Raw genomic sequence first — 19,446 nt, forward strand, 5'->3', positions numbered from 1 at the left:
CTGATTCCGGACCCGAATTTTTATTTCAATCGCGTTAACTTATTACCTCTCGCGTCCGCCCACATCCCCCACTCGCGTCCGCCCCATCCCCTCCCTCTTCCTCTCGCAGACTCACCCTATCCTCTCCCTCTCAGGCCCTGTTTGGTTTGTCCTACCACAAGTAGCACAAAAATTTTGACCAATAATTAGGGGTACTAAATAAAGGCAATTTACAAAACTAATTCCACAGCCGTGTTCTACTTCGCGAGACGAACCTAATGAGATCTTTGACCGCACGATTCGAGGATGGTTACTGTAGCATCACTGTAGCCAATCATCAATTAATTACTATCATTAGATTCGTCGTGAAAAGTTACACCCATCCGTGAAAAGGTTTTACAAATAAATTTTATATTTTATTTAGTACTCCATGCATTGAAGATTTTTTTCTCGGGAAATGTGTGCTAGTAGTACGTAGTACTACAGCTTAACCAAACAGGGCCTCAGCTCCGCCGCCGCGACCCTCGCCCCCCTCGCCTCTGCCTCCGCCGGCCTCCCCCTCCCCCGCCTTCGACCGCCCCCTCCGGCAGCGACGCGCATCACCTGGCTGCTCGTCCTCGCCGGTCCTTTGTTCTCCTTCGATGGATCGGACTGACTCTAACCTAGGGGTCAGGCGGTTCGATCCACTGCGTCGCATCTCCCTTCCGAGCAGCGGCGGCGGCAGCGGGCGCTCACGGAGACGATGCTAGGTTCTCCGCCGGTGACCAGCCACGAAGGTAGCCCGTCGCTAGCTTACAGTTGCTCCATGGCTCTCTCTTTGTCGGCGTCTTCCTTGCCCCCATTATCACACTCTGCTCGCAGATCCCTGCCGCGCTCCACCGTCTCGTCGAGCCCATCCACTCCGGCAGCTGCCCCATTCCCCGCCGACTGCCCTGTGCCACCAGTGCCTTTTGCGTCATCCTCGTCGGTGCCTTCGAGAGCTTCTACAGGTCGGTCTCCTCCCTGAACCAGCAGCTTACAGTTCATGGTTGCGATTGACCAATTGTGAAGCTCCATTATTGGTACTGAACTCCTTATGCTCTATTTATCTGTTACTGGTGATTTAATTTGACGGCCATGAACCTTGATTTCTATTCTATTCTGTACATTCTAGAGTATGTCTCTTGATTCTTAACCTTGACTTCTCAAATTACTACAACAACAACAACAGCATAGCCTTTTTTTTCCCAAGCAAGTTGGGGTAGGCTAGAGATGAAACCCGAAAGAAATAAGTTCAAGGTTCAGGCACATTGATAGCTAGTCTCCAAGCGCTCCTATCCAAAGCTATCTCTCTAGAGATATTCCAATCCTTAAGGTCTCTCTTAACCGACTCATCCCACGTCAGTTTAGGTCTACCTCTACCCCTCTTTACATTATTGACCCGCTCAAGAACCCCACTACGCACCGGTGCCTCAGGAGGCCTTCGTTGGACATGTCCAAACCATCTCAGCCGATGCTGGATAAGTTTCTCCTCAATTGGTGCTGACTTCTCAAATTACATGTGGATTAATTTGGTACTTTGGCCATTTGCTACTTTAAGGCAGCAATTTTGTTCTATGTAACTGTCAGATTTCATTCAATTCTTATGGAAATTATGGAAAATTAGTACTACTTTCAATCTTGGATTTCCTGGTTCATGGAACTTGTGATTCCTGAAACTTGCATACGTGCAGGGTGGAGTCCTATGCTAATCCAGGTGCCTGTTTATTTCTGATGTGTAAAGCTGAGGCCTGAGGAAGGAAGCAAAATGAAAATTGACTTTGTGAATTCATTTGCTAGATTACACTTTCTCCAAAATTATACATTTTTTCACAACATTTTTCATTTTTCATAGCTGTTTTACTTTGCTGAAATATAATATGCTCTGCTACTAGCCTGCAACTCGTTTGCCCTGATCTCATCTTTTGTGATCCATTTATTTGTGTAGGGTGCTCACAAATTCGACGTGCTGAATAGTCTCATTGGCTACTCAATCATGGTAAGCCCATTGCACACATCTCCCATGCCTAGCAGCTCCTTTTTTCACATACATTTTTTTTGCCCCTCCGTTAGTAATTTGGCAACGTATGCTATGCAAACCACCTTCATATGCAAACTATGTAAACTCCAATCTGGACCACCGGATCAAGATCCAAGGGGCATGAGGAGGGGGGTAAAATTAACCGCCTGCCCTTGGATTAGTTAATCACACTTTTGCAAATCCCCTCTCCCACTCCCCCTGCGCCCCCCCTTGGATCTTGATTCGGTGGTCCAGATTGGAGTTTCCATAGTTTGCATACGAAGGTGGTTTGCATAGCATACGTTGCTTAGTAATTTTCCTCAGCTCCACTTTAACAAATCTGTTTGTTACAACTACTATATGACGACTCCCAATTACTTTTCTCTATTATAGCAATTTATGTGTACAATACAATAAGCTAAGTGAAAGCTAAGCTTCATTTTGTAGGATCTGACCATAATTCATTTTGATTTGTTCACAGGGAGCTAATATTCATCATATTTTCTATTTCTGGTAAGCATTTCTACCCATCTCATGATTTGCTTCTTTGCCATCCCATCAGTTTACTAGAAATCTCTTCTTTTGACTTAAAATTTTAATGCTGGAATTAGTTCAAATGCCATGTATTGATGGCTTCAGAAGCCAACTGCAGAAGTAAAAGAAGAATCAAATGAAAGCAATCATATCATTGTCGTGTTCAAAGTTCAATTTCCTTGTTTGTGAATATCTACCATGCTGATGTCTTTTTTTATCTTTTAACACAGTCCAATACTAGTAGTACCCAAGCTGCAGCTTCAGAGGGAGGATCGCCTTGCTACAACCTTGCCTCCAGGTATGATTTCCCTCATCTAATTCTCTTAGAGTAGAGTTGAGGTTTAGGATAAAATTTTCTGCTAGATTAACACCTAAAGTTCCATTCACAATATTGTACTTAGTTAATTCTAGTTGTGAAATGGCGATTCTGCTTCTTTAATCAGGCTTGCATTTTGTGCATGGAGAAGGATGCTATATCATTTTTTTTTCTTAAGCACGCTTGTGGTTGCCTTAGCTTGGTTGGGCTGGATCAGATTACCTTTGTTATTATTAGGAAAATGAATGTTGGATTCCATGTGCAAATTGTATTTCAGTATATAACAGTGACAATTGTTTGCCTGTTACTTCAGTCTTTTTCTTTGTCTGGGTGAGGTATCTGACTATCTGTGTGTTAAGCCTTTTCCTAGCATTCTTGTAATTTCTTTATACCACTTCAATGTTTAGGTGGACCTACATATAAAGGATGAGTCCTGGATCTTAATGTGCAGTACTGAACAATCTGAGGATGGGCATTTGTTGATGTTAACTACGGGGGAATCTCGGGTCTTCTACTCATTACATATGTGCATTGCAATGAACTATATATTTGCAGTGATGCTTATTTTTTTTCATACAATACTTGAGCTGAGGCCAGTGTTTTAAAAAACGTTTTTAAACGTCGTTTAATCTTGATTAAATGCTGAACGGTGGCCAAGCGTTGCATTTAATCACAGTGTCATTTAATCACAACACATGTTTAATCATGTTCAATCTACGTTTAATCACAAAAAACTTTAAACCATAGGCAAGCCTTCGCCTAGCGTCTAGCGTTTTTTAAAACCTTGGCTGAGGCATTTGCATTTAGTATTTTTTGTGATGTAGATCAATTTTAGTATGCCTTTACTTCAATTTTAGTCAAATTGGGCCTCCGGTCATGTACAACTACTTGTGAATGCAGCTATCTTTTTTCTTTTTTCCATTAGAGGTTGCGGTAGTGCGTGAATGTAACTATATACTCATTAGAGGTGACTGTGATCTGAGTGTATGGATGTAACTATATGTATGCATGTATAAAATAAAAGTATAGAATGTATTTTGATTTTTTTTGTTTTTTAATTCCACATTGGTAACGGGCATTAGGAAAATGCACGTTACTGTTTACTGTCATCGGTAATGGGCGCAACTGATGCCCGTTACCAATATTCTGTTATCAGTAACGGGTGTAATTGATGTCTGTTATTGATATTATGTTATTGGTAACGGGTATTTATTTATTGCTCGTTACCAGTGATTGTTATTGATAACGGCAAAATGCCTGTTACTGATGATTGGTCATTTGTAACGCCAAAAGGGTAACGGGCGCTATGCCCGTTACCAATAGCAATCTATGCCCGTTACCAATTTAGCTTTTTCACGTAGTGATACCACGATCCCAGGTTGCGTATGAATTCAGCTGCTTGGAGACGACCCCACGATGACGCCAAGGTCGGCAGCAGCATTGTCGATGGGATTTGTTGCGCCGATCTACACGCGGGAGGCCGGCGGCGACACGCGCTACCATGTCCTCGCGTTGAGGTGTGCGTTCTCGTACCGATGGCGGCGCTGGCGCATCCACCAAGAAAAAAAATCTGCATTAGTATAGAAAAACTGAAACCAGATTGATCCAAGAGGAAGTCGAAACTATTCACTCGGCGGCAGAGCTGTTGATAACATGTTGAAACATGGCCTATTCACGGATCGCCTGATCTGTTTTCCCTGTTTCCAATTCCAGAAAGAGGCATTGAGAGATTGTAGATTGGATCCTGTATCTCGTCCCAAACCACAACAGCAAGCACATGAGAGATATGTATGTAGATAGAAGATATTCTCATTAGTCATCAATAGAGCATAATAGGATACTATTTATAAACTTGGGCCCTCCAGGGGCACCTTCGGTATTAAGCCAAATAACCCTAATCAGAGTTTCTTAACAAATTTAACTATGAGTTCAGTTAACAAAAATGCCATACGGGTCTGCAAACGGGCTGGGCCGGCATAAAAAGTGGGCTAACCTCCCGGCATAACCACACGGGCCGGCCACACGGGACAACTACGCGGAACCAATGGAAGAAGCACCATCGCTTTGCACTTGCAGGTTCCCACAGCCCCACCACTCACTTCGATACAGAGCGAGATGCAGCTGAGAATCAGCATGGCACATCGTGATAGCGACTGCAATTTGCAAGTGCCATTCCAACAATCTACTGTGTTTTACTCCCTCCGTTTCAAATTATAAGACATTCCAACAATCTTAGAGAGTCAAAAAATTTTATATTTGATCAAATTTATATAATAGAATAATAATATTTATTATATAAACTAAGTACCATTAATTTTTTTGTTAGTTATATTTTCATAGTACATCAATTTGATATCATAAATCTTTATATTTCTCTCTATAATCTTAGTCAAACTTGAGATTATTTTGACTCTGCAAAATTCTTGGGATGTCTTATAATTTGGAACGGATGGAGTACCTTACAAGGCCACGCTACACCATGCCCTCCAAAGAATCGACGCCGCACATGTCTTTGGCACAGTGGTTGCCGTCGTCGTTGACGGCGGCCTGGCTCCGCTGGGCACACCGGAGGAGCCGGCGGAGGACCTCACTCTCGACGAGGGGCAGGGCTGACCCTGGCTTTTTTGGTGGTCTAGTGTGGAACAAAAAATAGAGGTCTCATTTACTATAAAAATATAAAAAAAATAGTCAAATTAGCAATCAGACATGACAAGTAGATGACGAATCGGATGATCTGCAGATTGGGGTGGCGTCTCACGAAGAAGTAAGGACGTACCTAGGTGAGCAGCCAGGTAGATGGTTAAGAAGTTGCCGACTGGTGGTTTTTCTCTCTATCAAACCTACTCTCTATGTAAATTAGCAACTGAAACTTTAACACTTGTGACTTGACAGACCTATTAGTATTGCAATTTTTCAACGCCTCCAACTTTTAGAGACCCCATGCGGTCGCTCCATTGGCACAGGCCCAGGCCGGCCGTGACAACGGGTTGCAGGCCACCTCGAACTCCATCTCCAAGCAACATGGCCACCTTGTCATCCAGGCAGGCCGAGTACGGTCCAGGATCTCACCGTCGATCAGGTCCCCGGGGCCCGGCTCACCGCTCCTGTACAGCTTGGACGCCCACATTGCGAGCAGTGGCGGATCCATAGGGGGGGCTGGGGGGGGCTCCAGCCCCCCTACGGGCTGCAACCTCCATTGAAACAAGGGGAGCTAGAGGAGGAGAAAGTGAAGGGAGAAGAAGAAGAAGAGGAGGAGGAAGAAAAAGACTTCAGCCCCCCTATGGCTGTGACCTGGATCCGCCACTGATTGCGAGGTAGCTGCCGGACTCTGTGCCTACGCACCCGTGCTGGTTGCGAGCTCTAGCAGCACGATGCCGAAGCTGTACATGTCCCCTTCTCCCTCACCTTGGCCCTGTTCACGTAGTCTGCGAGCCAAAACACGAGAACACGTGCGGCTCAAAGTCCGGTGAGTTGTAAGGAACTCACGGCTCACACATAGAAAACTTTTCATCAAAAAAAACTTTTTTTGTTTCAAAAAAAAACTTTCACCAACGTTCTGCAGAAAAAGTCCATATAACCAACCCCTTACGTATCTATGGTCAGCTACATAACTCCATCAACTACAAAATCAGATATTAGCTTGGGTGCAGGTTGTCTGTCTGAGTGTCCTGGTGGTTCTGGGGGGAATCACCGGTCAAAGCCGTTGTATTTTGGCTTTGAACTTGTGCCGGGCAGTCAAAGAGAGAAAGAGACCGGATTTACAAGTGGGTCCCATACGTTAACCGATCCACATCAGCAAAACCACTTGTATAGTTATTTAATCCGTTTTGGCAAAGGTGAGGGGTTAAATATTTGTTTTGTAGTTGAGAGGGTTACGTGACTAACCATAGATACGTCATGGGGTTATATAATCATTTTTCACATTCTGCAAGATTCTACTACCTGGAGCAATATATCCGAATGTCCCCCGGTTACCCGATGCCGGCTTGGATTTGTCGGTCCTGGTGAGGATCCAGGCAAGCCAGAAGTTGGCGATCATGGCTCTGAACCTGCGGTCGAGCAATATGTGTCACTATGTTTTCACGTATGATTGAAGAAATAATATCATTTCACAAATAAATGATTCAATTAAATATAATCAAGCACACGTGGAGGTGTTGTAATGTAAAATGAAATTTATTGTAAATAGATCGTGATAAATATATGTTTTAGAATATATGTTAGAATATTTAATTGACGAAAAAAGACACGATATAAATAAGATAAAGACTATTACAACCAGCGGTATTTTTGTTCGGTCGCGCGGCCGAACTCCATCCATCGTCCCAGCTGTATCAAACGGCGCGCCGCGCGTGCCCCATGTGCAACTATTGACCGGGCCCACACCTGGTCGAGTGCCTCTTCAAGTCTTCATTTCCTCTTCTCTCTCTGTAGGGTTTTCCTCTCTCCTCTCATCCCCACTGGCGATTTCTCGCATTCGCCGCGCAAATTCTGGAGCTGCAGCGAAGGAAGATTCGAGGGAGTGAGCGGGGAGCCTAAATCGGCACCCAGATGAGCTAATCCCTACTGCTTGGAGCGCGCTCAAAGCCATTCATGCGTCCAATTTTTATCATTTTTCATTTTGTTTTTGGTGGAGGTTATAGGTGTGGGCTTCTGGAATCTGGCGAGGCATCCATGGATTGTTGGGGAGGGGTACTGGAAACTGCAATCAAACCTGGTGAGTTTATGCATCTCCACGTTCTCATCTGATTTCTGCATTCCGTAGTTTGTTTTCTGCATTTGGATTCATGCGAGGGTGGGAGATGTGGGCTCGAAGCACAGGTTAGGGGGTGTCGTGGTGGGGGATCTGGGCTGGAAGCATAGATTAGGGGGTGTCGTGCGCGAGATTTGTCCCCCTTCCCCCTCTGCTCCCCTCTGTTTTCCTCCATTTTTTCGCGCGATTTTTAAGCAGATTAGTTGCTCTCATCAACCCATGATTTCGATTTTGCATCCATGATCTAGGATTTAGTGGGGTGGAAGCGCAGGTTCATAGCCATGAATTATCAAATCCATTGGTGTATTTCGATTTTACTGTATTTCCCCTGATTTCAATCCCCCTTCCCCCTCCCCCTATGTTGTTTTGCTACTAGATTATGGATTTTTGATCCACATTTTGTGTATCTCAGTTTTGCTCTCCTCTCCAGGATTTGAATCTGATCCACAAAGGAAAGGGATACACACGATGCCCCCAACAAAGGTTAGTCAAGCAGCCCCAAGCGCCTTTGATCACTTCTTTTAATCCTAGCTATTTTTGCAGCTTGTCAGCATGCTTAGCTTGTTAGCATATTTTTTTACGTTTGATTTTTGTCAGCTAATTAGAATTTGATGACGCACATAGGTGTCTGTTTTGATCTTTTCAGTTAGTCCATTGAGAACTGACAAATAAAATGTTTTCAGACCAAATTGACAATCTGCATTAGTTACTATTACGATTTTTTAAACAACAAAAGGACATGTGGCATGTCTAGATTGGTAAAATGTTTACATAGAAATCAATCTAAATTATTCATATAAGGGTGAGCAGCAGAATAGGCAAACCAGATATCATATTCGCCAGTTTCCTGCTAACGAGTTAATAAATTAGGATGGAAATGAAAACAGGTTATAAGAAACAAATTTACATTCAGTGATATGGTTTCTTTTCATAAATGCATTTCTTATTAGCCGATACTTGCATTATCAATGTTCAAAATAAGTTCTACCTTTTTTAACATTTCTTAGCTGATGCTTTCAGGGTATCAGAGGTGCATTTTTGATCAGTTCTTATATGAGCAATTTTGCATCTAATTTAGAAACAATTCTTATATGAGCTACTAGGCAGTTTTGGTAATGTAACTAGGATAGTCTACTTTAGTGTATGTAATTTAAACTAAGCAATTCTATTTGTGTCATCACCATGTAATTTGTTTATTCAACTATGGTGGTCTACTTTTCTATTCATTTCTTTTCACGTGCAGCAAAGCAAAAATCAAGTTTTAAGTAGGAGGGAGCTAATGTTATTTCAGTAATCCTAGGAGTTCATAATTCCCTAGTTATTTAGCTTGATCTTATTTTTTTAGTACAATATATTTACATTGCAGAAATGAAAATTGTAGAGAAAAAAATACTAGTAGGTTGTGAAATTCTAAAATGATTGATTTTAAGGTTCTTTGGTGCAGATGTTGCCTGACAATGCAACTGAGGGATGATTTGGTGATCGATTCACCAAATCAGAGAGGAACTTGAGGCTCGGGCACAGGCAAGGTCAAGAAGTATCTCGCCAAAACGGACAGGGCCGTGGATTACGACTTCTATGACGATAACGACCTCTGCTTCAAGTCGTCGTTCAACCGCCGCCCATCGTCCGCCCCTTGGGCTCGAGCATGCTGTGTTGCTTCACGCTCATGCTAGTTGGTTTGTACGCAAGCTCACGGAGATAAATTTTGGGGAGTTATTTGGTAATTTTGATGGGTTTGCTCCATGGTGTTTGGGTGTTTGCGTGCAGGAAGAACGTGGGGAATCCCAGGAATAAAATGAGCTCATCACCTCTTCTTTAATTGGATTGGCACAACAGCAGCAGTGATTGTTTTGCTGCCGCTCCAGCAGCAATAGCGCCTGTCATCAGCTTGGATAGGTAAGTAGTTCAACAATCCAGCAATGTTTCAGATGTCATTTTCATGCTATAGTGATGCAACTGCTGGTTACATTTTTTTTATCATGGCTTGCTTGCTTTTGGCCGTGAATTGAATAGTTATTTAGTTTATTCATCATAATGAATTTAAGCTTATGTGCTTTTTGTTCAGCTCATTTGACCTATCCAGTAGCTTTTACTAGTATTTTCTGTAGATGCAGGCGCCTGCAGCTTGACTTTTTATTAGAAAAATAGAACAGCAATGAAGATCTTTCCGTTGCATTTTTAATTAGGCAATAACTTGGTTCTAAATTAGGCAATAGTGTAGGAGGAATTAGGTAATAATATTATCCTATGCAGACAATAATAGGTAATTGAAGAAATTTAGGCAATAATGTTGATTCCCCAAAAAATTGTCCTATAAAGGCAATAATATTGGTTCTCAATAAGCAATAATATAGTTCTATCTAGGCATAAGAATATTTTTCATTGAGTAATTTTATTTGAGTATCTTACAATTATGGCTGCCTTCAGTAAATAGTTGATATAACTACTAGCAATGCTAAGACAAGCGATAATTCTTCAGCCTACTAATTAGGGAATGTTTTTTTAACCTCCATTACTTGCATAGTTAAATTTTCTCTGATTTGTTTGTGTTTTTTTTCCATTACACTGCAGGCGACCAGAGTATTGAACATGAATCCAGACTGGAAGGTATTTTGAGTAGTTAGAAGCAAATTTATTTAGCAATTGGAGAACACATATTTGAGTACTTTTTTGCAGTTCTAATCCAATGTGATAAGAATAAGGCAAATGCAGATCCCGATGGAGCAGGTTCCTACGGGGCGTGGGCACTGCAGATTCAGACAGAGCAGGTGGCGCTCGCGCTCGGCACGCTCGCGGCCATGCTCCCTCCTGAGGACCCCGCGCTCGGGGATGGCGCCAAGGAGGCTGTGGCTGCGAACCGTCCACCACTGCGTTTGACGGGATCCAGGTCAGGATCAATCGGTCCCCAATCATTCGATCGATTTTTTCACGAAAAGACCATGCTGCTCGTGGATTGCTATGTGAATGCAAGTAATTGATGCAGAACAAAATGTTCTGATTTTTCTAGGGAATTCTTTTGATTTCATACACGCAACTCAATGTATTTATCTAGGCAATAATATGATAAAAACAAGGCTTTTTGGGCAATTCTTCTGATTTCTCATATGTGCTACTCAATGCATGTATTTAGGCACTAATGTGTTAAGAACAAGGCAAACTCACAACATGTTCTCTAAGTTTTCCTTGTTTATTTACCATCCAAGCAATAATGTGTTCGTAACAAGGTAGAATAATGCAAGTCCTTAGGCAATTATCTCTTATGCATCACTGTTTTTTTCGGCTATACTACATGTAATCAAATCATTTTTATTCTAACTATATTCCAGCTATCCAGTAGGAGAGGAGGAAGAGAGGGGGATTAAAGCTGTGCGGATCATGTATTGAGTTTCTGCCCCTATCGTCCATGGGAAAATACAGTGAATTTTTATGCGTACAAACCTCGGTTAGTGCATGGATCTTGTTTCCACTCTCGTATATGTTTTCTAATTTGCCTGCTCATATGTTTTAAATTGCTTGAGTTCATTACAATATGCCTACAACTTCTAGCAAAAATGTTTAATGTGTTGTACAAGCGAAGTATCACCAAAATATAAGGTTCAGCAAAATGTTGTTCATTCATTGTGGAGTTGCTTTTCAGTTTTCTATACAAATACACCACTTGAGCTGTTCTCTGGCCTGATACAACTTCTTTCCTCCAATTATGCTCTACAAGCTCTCTGATTATTCTTCTCCCCCGCTGTATTTTTGCAGGCCATGAATGGAAATACTACACTATGTAATTGGAAGAAAAATATGATGTGTTCATTCATCTCTAGGAGTATTTTGTTTTGCATGTGCAGTTTTCGAAGATGCATGGGATAAAATGTTGTAAATAAGTAGGGTTGCATGTTTGAGGAAGTCATTGCTAGGATCTTTATCATAGCATCCTTTCAGCATGTAGTCATCTTGAGATTGTACATTCCAAATAGTTAGGGCAGCACAACTGAAAAGTTGCTAGCCTCCGATCATGTAGTCCTTGTGCTGAAACTAGGAAACAAAACTCATAGGTCCCTAATCTTGCAGTTCTGGGTCATTTATTGTATGATGAATCCTAAGCAATTTCTGAACAAATTTGGCCCATACTATTTTTCTGGTTTTTTGATAGTCATGCTTTCTAGCAGTGAAAACTGTGGGCAAATCAATAGGTTTTGTAGGTCTGAAAATTTTGGGGATTAAAATTTAGATGGGTGAAAATGCATTTGTATATGTTCTAATTTGCTTATTGTTTTTCAAAGATCTACTTATTGGAGAGTAAAATTGAGGTCTGCATATTTATTTAGGATTTTTTTGTTGGGCACGTCATCCAAAAATAGAAAGCAGACAAAAACCAAATTTCAAGATGAATACATGCTGAAAGGATGCTATGATAATTTACGTTAGCTGGGTTCTATAAATAATTATAATTATTAGCTTATAAGTTTTATTTTTATATTAATTTTAATTAGCCCGGCGAGAAGCGCGTGTTGAGAGGCTAGTTATCTGAACCATGGGAAGCGCCTACAGACTACGTTCTGCATGTTCTGCATCCTATGAATTTCCAAATATCATCAGGATAATTTTGTCATGTGTTTGTTTCAAGCAATGTTTCACTGTGATTTGCTATTACTCACCGTGATCACCATGGGAAGCGCCTGACTGCTACTGTACCCTCTTTTTTTTTTTTAGGCAAGACTGCTACTGTACCTAGCCCCACGTCATACCATATTCTCCAAAGAATCAACGCCGCACACGTCTTTGGCAGAGTAGTCGTCGTCAACGTCAACGGCCATCTGGCTCCGGCCACACTGGAGGAGCCGACGGAGGACCTCGCTCATCGGCGGCCTCGACGACGGGTCCTCGCCGGTGCAGGCCACCCCGAGCTCCAACACGGCCACCATGTCGTCGAGGCAGGCCGGGTCCTGGATCTCACCGTCGACCAGGTCCCCCGCGCCCGGCTCGCCGCTCTTGTACCGCTTCGACGCCCACTTCGCCAGGCAGCTGCCGGACTCCGTGCCGCCGTCCTGCGCCCCCCGCCCGGTGGCGAGCTCCAGCAGCACGACGCCGAAGCTGTACACGTCCACCTTCTCGCTCACCTTGGCCCTGCTCACGTACTCTGCGAGCCAAAACACACGAACACGTACGGCTCAAGGTCAGACGAGTCGTTAGGAGCTCACGGTTCACACATGGAAAACTTTTCAAGGTCGTCTTGCCGGCCGGCAAGATGCTACACCCTTCTATTTTAAATTATTAGTCGTTTTCACTTTTCTTGATAGGAAAAGCTATCTGTCACTCAGGTGATTTGAAGACTTTTCTCACTTGATTTGCTGTGCAGTCCGATCTCATTTTAATCCAATCTGCGCCCTTTGTTTGTTTTGGTGCCATTTATCTCAGTGATCTGCGGGCCCATGTTGTCAGCCTTATTTTTTTTTGATCCTTTCGTCTGCCACCTGATATTTCTAGCTGCTCTATCCCCATTCTTCTTTTCAGTTCCATTTCGTTTTCTTCTCCCTTGTGAGCTCCGCTCCCTTCCTAGCTCAGCAAGGTGAGGCGATTTTCAGGTTGTTGTCGTCTCCTCCCTGATTTCTTTTCGATTTGCTCCCTTGTTTGTGGTTTTTGTTGTTGATTTGATCTGCTGAGGCGTTGCTGCGGGATAGGAGAGATCCCAGCAGGCGGCCGGCGCATGCATCTGATCCGGCCCCTCCCCTTGGATTGGACCCTTCTCTCTCTCTCTCTCTGCAGGCATGGCGTGGGCGTGGGTTCCTCCCCAACTGTTGCTGCGTTTGGGGATTGGGATTCCATTGTGCTCGGCCACGACCAGCTCTAGCTGTTGTCCTCTGAATAGCTAGCCTGCATCTCGCCCTCTCTCAATCGATTTCATTGGCGTCTAAGCTGCATGCGTGTGTTATGTGTTCTCTGCTCTCTCTCTCTCTCTCCGCTGGAGCGCGCATGGCGGCCCACGTCGGAGGCCGCGCATCCAGCCACCGAGGCCGAGGACGAGGTGGCGCTTGGGAGGGAGCGGTGCCGGGGGGCGTGGTGGTGGTGCTGCTGCTCGCGTCGGCGCCCGCGCCTCTCGTTACTATTTCGTCAGGCTCTATCGCCGCCATTCTATTTGGTTGTATCTATGACATGTGGGCCAGCTCTCCATTTGGTGAATTCCCAGACCGCTTTTAATGTACCTATCGGGTATTCCTGTTTGTTGCTAATATAATCTATATTAATATGTGACCATAGCACTAATATCAGTGCGTTGCTTTGCTGAATCTTCTTTAGCTACTATATGTACCTGATTCAAAGCATCCATGTTTTTCTGTTTATTTCATTTTAATGTGCATTCTGTCACTAACTAATTCAATTTCCTTCGGTACTAAAATATTTTTTAAGTTACTGACAGTGGTCCTAAGTCTTATTTACAGTGTTCATTACACTGTCATTTCAATGTTAGGTCATTGTAATTGTAGTGGTTGACTTGATTTTAGATGCAGTAACCTCTGCTTCCTGATTTGACTGATTCTATTGCATATATTTACTTTTGTACCTTTGAGAACCATATAAATTTGATTGGTTCTGGTGCATTGATTTACTTTTGTACTTTTGAGAACTATGGAATTATCTGAAATACCTTTTTCATGTTCAAGCAATTTGTTAGTCATATTGTATTAATCTAATTCATTTATTTCATCAGTTGATTCAAGCAAAAGGAGTTCGCTGTGACCAAACCAGGGCAAAATTTGAAGTATGGGAGGCCTCGAAAAGGTATTGTGATTTTGCCTTTCCATGCATGTTCTCTTATATTCCTAATAGTTAGCTTGATGTTTAGGTATATGTATTCATGTTGTATTATTAAATTAAATTCCTCTTGGGATGATTCCTGTATTGATGTTTATGTGTGCCCTCTCTGAACTGTAAGTTGCAATTTGTATTGACAGCTTTCTGTGAATGTTTACGTGTGTCTTGTATGAACTGTAAGTTACCATCACTTTTAATTATATTGACAGTGCTTTTCTTATAAAATTACAGTGGATATTATACTGTAAGTTACACATGTAGCGGGTGTAATTTTGTAGAATCTGACATTTGTATAATCTGAAAGTTTGCATTTGCATTTGTGGGATTATACAATGTGCCCCATAATTTCTGAAATTATGTATTCCATAGAAATATTTTGAGAACTTTGTATAATCTGACAGTTTGCATTTGCATTTGTGGGATTACACAGTGTGCACCTAATTTCTGAAATTTTGTAATACATAAAAAATATTTGAGAATTTTGTAATTTGGCATCTTTGCATTTGCATATGTGGGATTACACTAGGTGCCCATAATTTTTGGAATTTTGTAATCCATAGAATTTTTTTGAGAATTTTGTAATCTGACATCTTTGCATTTACATATGTGGGATTACACTGGGTGCCCCCTAATTTTTGAAATTTTGTAATCATATAGAAAATTTTGTACATTTTGTCTTCTTGTTATTTCTTTTTTTTTGTTTAAGTCAAGGTGCCCCATAATATTTTTGTTTCAGCTCTGTTTGAATTTTGTAATTTGGCATCTTTGCATTTGCATATGTGGGATTACACTAGGTGTCCCATAATATTTGAAATTTTGTAATCCGTAGAATTTTTTTTGAGAATTTTGTAATCTGACATCTTTGCATTTACATCTGTGGGATTACACTGGGTGCCCCCTGATTTTTGAAATTTTGTAATCATATAGAAAATTTTGTACATTTTGTCTTCTTGTTATTTCTTTTTTTGTTTAACTCAGGGTGCCCCATAATATTTTTGTTTCATCTCTGTTCATTCTAGTTCAATGTGATTAGCTGATTGATTATGTTTTGTTTTTTTCCAGTTATTTGCACTTAAGCAGAATGCTTTTAGGAGGGATCTTGTTTCCTGTGTCGGCTACATGCATTTTCATGAAGATGTGAACCAGCATCCAAGAGTTATGAAGATGATATGAAGTTTTTGCTATATCTTGAAGAAAGAAGCTAGGCCTTTTGCTGTGCAGTCTTTTGGGAGCAAGTTCTAGGTTATCAGATCAAGTTCTTTTGTCTTTTGTTTTACTCCTTGTTTAATATTGGTTTGTTATTCTTTTTAATACAACTTGTAAGGGATATTAACCTGTTAAAACTCTAAATTATCTTATCTCAATGTTCTATTTATTTGTTCCTATAAAGTTTGATATTTCAACTTCTAAAGTATATTAAGTTGAAGTATATTAAGTTGTTAAAACTCTAAATTTGTTCTTTTATGATTATTCAAACTTATTAATTTTTCATGGTTCCCGTTCTGTAAAATATAAATATTTTAGCTCTTTTTGTGCCTTCTATTGGATCAGACCCACATTTTCAAAATGTGGATTCTGGTGCAATTTTGTTGTAGGCTATATTTCTTATTTTGTTGTATTATTTATTTTTTTAATCAAAATCTTGTTTTTGAGTGTCATCTATACCAAGAATCACTCAGTTGTTGTTTGTCTGCTATATTCGAGTGATCTGATGGGCTTCCTCACTCGGGTGACAGAGTCTTCTGTTTCACTCAGTTTTCTTTTTGGTTTTGATTCGTGTGATTTGCTTTGTCTTTTCACTCGAGTGTAGATGCCCCCCAAATCACCCAAGCAGGCTATAGATAGACCCTTCTTGATTCATAGAATTTATCATGCATCTAGACATAATATACATGTAGATGCATAGCAAAAATTATAAATTAAAAAAACCAAAACGACTATTAATTTGAGACGGAGGAAATACTACGTACCTGGAGCAATGTATCCGAATGTCCCGCAGATGCCCGATGCCGGCTCGGACTCGCCGGCCCTGGCGAGGATCCGGGCGAGCCCGAAGTCGGCGATCTTGGCTCCAAACCCGTGGTCGAGCAAGATGTTGCTGCACTTGACGTCGCGGTGGATGATCGGCCTCGTGAAGCCGTGGTGCATGTAGCTGAGGCCCCTGGCGACGTCGACGGCGATGCGCAGCCTGGTCGGCCAGCCCAGCTGTGGCCCGCGCTTGCGGCGCCGGTGGAGCCACCGGTCCAGGCTGCCGTTCTCCATGTACTCGTAGACGAGCAGCTTCGCGTCGTCGCCGGAGATGCAGCACAGCAGGTCGACGATGTTGCCGTGCCGGAGGCCGCCCAGCGACGCCACCTCGGCCTCGAACTCCTTGTCGAGGTTGGCGTCCGCCTTCCCGGCGTTCCCGATCTTCTTCACGGCCACCGTCGACGAGTTGCCACCGCCACCGGCCTCGTCGCTGCCGCCTTTCGCTGCTGATTTCTGGCTGCCCAGATGGATGCGGTAGACCTTTCCTGACCCACCTCTCCCGATCAAATTCTCCTCCCGGATGTTGCTGAGTATGTCTTGCTCGGTAAAACTCAGAGCTCTGAATGGTGTCATCTTCCACGATGTAACATCCTGCCGGTCTTTCTTGCGCCAGTATATGATCCACCCAAAACCAGCGGCAACGAAGCCAAAGAGAGCAAAGCTCGAGATGGCAACTGAGATCACAATCTTTCTCCTAGAATTATGGCCTCCGCCTTCAGAGCACGAGCGTAAGGGTAAGCCGGAGTTTGAGTCGACGCACAAGCCAGGGTTGTTAAGGAAGCTGCCGTTGTACGCCGGGACCTGCAGCGAGGTTGGTACCTCTCCGGCGAGCTGATTAGACGAGAGATTCAGGAAGGAGAAATGGTTGTTATTGTTGTTGAAGTCCTCCGGGATGCCACCGGTGAGCTGGTTGTTGGAGAGATCGAGGACGATGAGCGCCGGGAGCAACCCGATTCCTGCCGGGATCGCTCCTGTTATCTGGTTGCTGCTGAGATTGAGGTAATTGAGCCTCTCAAGTGCTCCGATGGACGTTGGTATGGATCCACTAATATGGTTCCCAGCAAGGTTGAGATCAGTGAGGTTGGTGAGCTTTGTCATGTTCGCAGGTACAATGGAGAACCGGTTGTTCTCCGCCATGAAGCTCTTGAGCCCCGGTGCCGAGGACGGCAGGACGCCGGAGAATCGGTTGTTCCCCATCTGGATCCGTGTGATGTTGGAGGATATCACGCTGGGCAGTGTGCCGGTGAAGCTGTTGTTCTGTATCATGACGGTGGTCAGCTCGGGGAACGCCGACCACACCTCCTCCGGGAACTCGCCGGCGAGGTGGTTGTTCTGCAGCATGATGTTGTCCAGCGTGTCGCACGCCGCCAGGGCCGCCGGGAGCTCGCCGGAGAACTCATTGTTGAACAGCACGATGTCGTAGAGCTTCTTGTTGAGGCAGAGGGTGTCCGGGACCGTGCCGTTGAGGAAGTTGACGCTGACTTCAAGGTTGCCGAGCGGCGAGTGCTTCCCGAGCTCCGGCGGGAGGGGGCCGGAGAGCCTGTTGTTGAACAGCCGGATGTCCACGAGGTTCGGGAGCAGCCCGATGCTCGCAGGGATCGGCCCGGTGAGGTTGTTGTAGTACAAGTAGAGCACTGTCAAGTTCTTCATCTCGCCGACGGCCTCTGGTATCGGTCCGGTGAGCCAGTTCGCCGACAGGTCGAGCTGCTGCAAGCTGAAGGCGGTGACCTCGGGCCCGATCCCACCGGTGAAGCTGTTCGCGTAAAGGTACAGTATCTCAAGCTTCTGAAGCTTCCAAACCCATGACGGGATTTCACCGTCAAGCTTGTTGTAGTACAGAGCCAACGTCGTCAGCTCAGTGAGCGACGAGAGCTCGTCGGGGATGACGCCGGTCAGGTTCATTTCTGACATCCAGAGCATCTTCAGCTTCTTCAAGCTGGCGAACTCGTGAGGGATAGGACCTGGCGCGAAGGGGTTAGTTGCCAGAGTCAGCGTCTCGAGCTCGCTGAGCTTTGCAATGGCCGAGCTCGGGTAAGTCCCGTTGAAACTGTTTGTGTCAAGGAGGAGGGACTTGAGCTTGGGGAATGCGGCGATCGCCGACGGCACGCTGCCGGTGAAGCCATTGGTCGACAGGTTGAGGTGCTCCATCTCCGGCGACAATTTGTCGATGTCAGCCGGGAGGGCGCCGGAGAAGTGATTGTTGGACAGGTCGAGGTAGTGCAAACCCGAGCAGCTATAGAGCGCCGCCGGGAACTGGCCGGTGAGATTGTTGTAGGAAAGGTCTAGGTACGACAGGCTCTTGAGGGTGCAAATGGAAGCTGGGATCGGATTGGTTATGTTGAGATTCAGGAAGGACAGCTTGGTCACTTGGCCATTGTTGCTGCAGCTGACGCCTACCCAGCTGCAGTAGGAAGAAGCGTTCTGGGAATTCCATGAGCTGAGTGCCGATGGGCTGCCCCAGTCTTTCTTGATTGTTAGGAGTGTCTCTTGATCGGTGGCCTGCGCCATGGATCGCGAGCTGGAGGTGGAGGCGAGGAACACTAGCAGGAAGAGGAGGAGCAGGAGATAGGAGTGAGCCATTTCTGTCGCTGTTAGGGGTGTGTCAGTGTGTGTGTTCGTTTGTGACTCGGATATGATGAAGTAGCTCAGCATCTAGATTCTTATAAAGACGTGGTCAGTGGGGCACAAGGAATGAGACAAGGATTAACGACCCAGCAGTCAAGCCTTTGCGATGAACAGTCACCACTAAATTATTGGTGCCCCAATCCCTAGGGCTGCCCCCAATCCCTCTTGATGGTCAAGAGAGTTGGGAACTCGGCATCGTTGGGCTGTGCCGAATCAGAATTGGTTGTGAGGAAGAAGAGCATGAGGAGTAGCGCCAGGAGGAGAATGTTTAACTTGGCCATTGTGAACTGGAGAAGCTTGGAGCAGTGTTTCGTCTGGACTTAGAGACTTCGATGCTCATGAACAAATGAGGTACTCATGAACAAA

The 19,446-nt window shown here is 44.0% G+C and overlaps 2 protein-coding genes and 1 long non-coding RNA gene across 12 annotated transcripts; 2 read left to right on the forward strand and 1 right to left on the reverse strand.

The window, feature by feature from the left end:
- The first annotated feature begins 483 nt into the window (after nucleotides 1–483).
- On the forward strand, nucleotides 484–3,919 carry LOC120696493. 4 transcript variants are annotated; one of them, XR_005684205.1, is made up of 7 exons: nucleotides 484–755; nucleotides 841–1,040; nucleotides 1,692–1,714; nucleotides 1,946–1,996; nucleotides 2,499–2,530; nucleotides 2,782–2,849; nucleotides 3,275–3,919. XR_005684205.1 is itself a non-coding variant. In XM_039979424.1 (6 exons), exons 1-6 carry the CDS (start codon nucleotides 722–724, stop codon nucleotides 3,295–3,297), a joined length of 408 nt encoding a protein of 135 aa, XP_039835358.1. In that variant the 5' UTR covers nucleotides 485–721; the 3' UTR covers nucleotides 3,298–3,911. The 4 variants fall into 4 exon arrangements, 3 of the variants coding, with proteins under 3 accessions (XP_039835358.1, XP_039835366.1, XP_039835374.1); XM_039979424.1 differs by lacking the exon at nucleotides 1,692–1,714 and having other exon boundaries at nucleotides 485–755; nucleotides 3,275–3,911; XM_039979432.1 differs by lacking the exon at nucleotides 1,692–1,714 and having other exon boundaries at nucleotides 488–755; nucleotides 841–968; nucleotides 3,275–3,911.
- Nucleotides 3,920–7,222: 3,303 nt separating this feature from the next.
- Nucleotides 7,223–15,911, forward strand: LOC120696526. Of its 7 annotated transcripts, none has more exons than XR_005684210.1 (10): nucleotides 7,223–7,584; nucleotides 8,051–8,103; nucleotides 9,065–9,303; nucleotides 9,391–9,519; nucleotides 10,195–10,230; nucleotides 10,336–10,510; nucleotides 10,950–11,065; nucleotides 11,374–13,199; nucleotides 14,324–14,394; nucleotides 15,490–15,911. It is a non-coding gene; the product is annotated as an uncharacterized LOC120696526 (long non-coding RNA). The 7 variants fall into 7 exon arrangements; XR_005684212.1 differs by having other exon boundaries at nucleotides 7,224–7,584; nucleotides 9,065–9,299; nucleotides 10,320–10,510; XR_005684211.1 differs by having other exon boundaries at nucleotides 7,224–7,584; nucleotides 9,065–9,299; nucleotides 10,326–10,510.
- LOC120696518 (receptor-like protein kinase 5) lies at nucleotides 12,197–19,148 on the reverse strand. The gene is made up of 2 exons (XM_039979452.1): nucleotides 16,398–19,148; nucleotides 12,197–12,754 (listed from the first exon to the last, which is right to left on the reverse strand). The coding sequence occupies exons 1-2, from the start codon at nucleotides 19,105–19,107 to the stop codon at nucleotides 12,357–12,359; spliced, it is 3,108 nt and encodes a 1,035-aa protein (XP_039835386.1). The 5' UTR covers nucleotides 19,108–19,148; the 3' UTR covers nucleotides 12,197–12,356.
- Nucleotides 19,149–19,446: the final 298 nt, after the last annotated feature.

This window comes from Panicum virgatum, chromosome 1K (assembly GCF_016808335.1).
Source record: "Panicum virgatum strain AP13 chromosome 1K, P.virgatum_v5, whole genome shotgun sequence".
In the NCBI taxonomy this organism is placed as follows: Eukaryota; Viridiplantae; Streptophyta; class Magnoliopsida; order Poales; family Poaceae; genus Panicum; species Panicum virgatum.

Excerpts from the sequence above, each read along its gene's own strand:
- LOC120696493 (XM_039979424.1), top strand. The coding sequence starts at position 722 with ATGCTAGGTTCTCCGCCGGTGACCAGCCACGAAG. Across the intron at positions 1,997-2,498 it reads TCATTGGCTACTCAATCATG|GGAGCTAATATTCATCATAT; the intron begins GTAAGCCCATTG and ends ATTTGTTCACAG. Across the intron at positions 2,850-3,274 it reads TGCTACAACCTTGCCTCCAG|GTGGACCTACATATAAAGGA; the intron begins GTATGATTTCCC and ends TTCAATGTTTAG.
- LOC120696518 (XM_039979452.1), bottom strand. The coding sequence starts at position 19,107 with ATGCTGAGCTACTTCATCATATCCGAGTCACAAACGAACACACACACT. Across the intron at positions 12,755-16,397 it reads ATTCGGATACATTGCTCCAG|AGTACGTGAGCAGGGCCAAG; the intron begins GTACGTAGTATT and ends TTTGGCTCGCAG.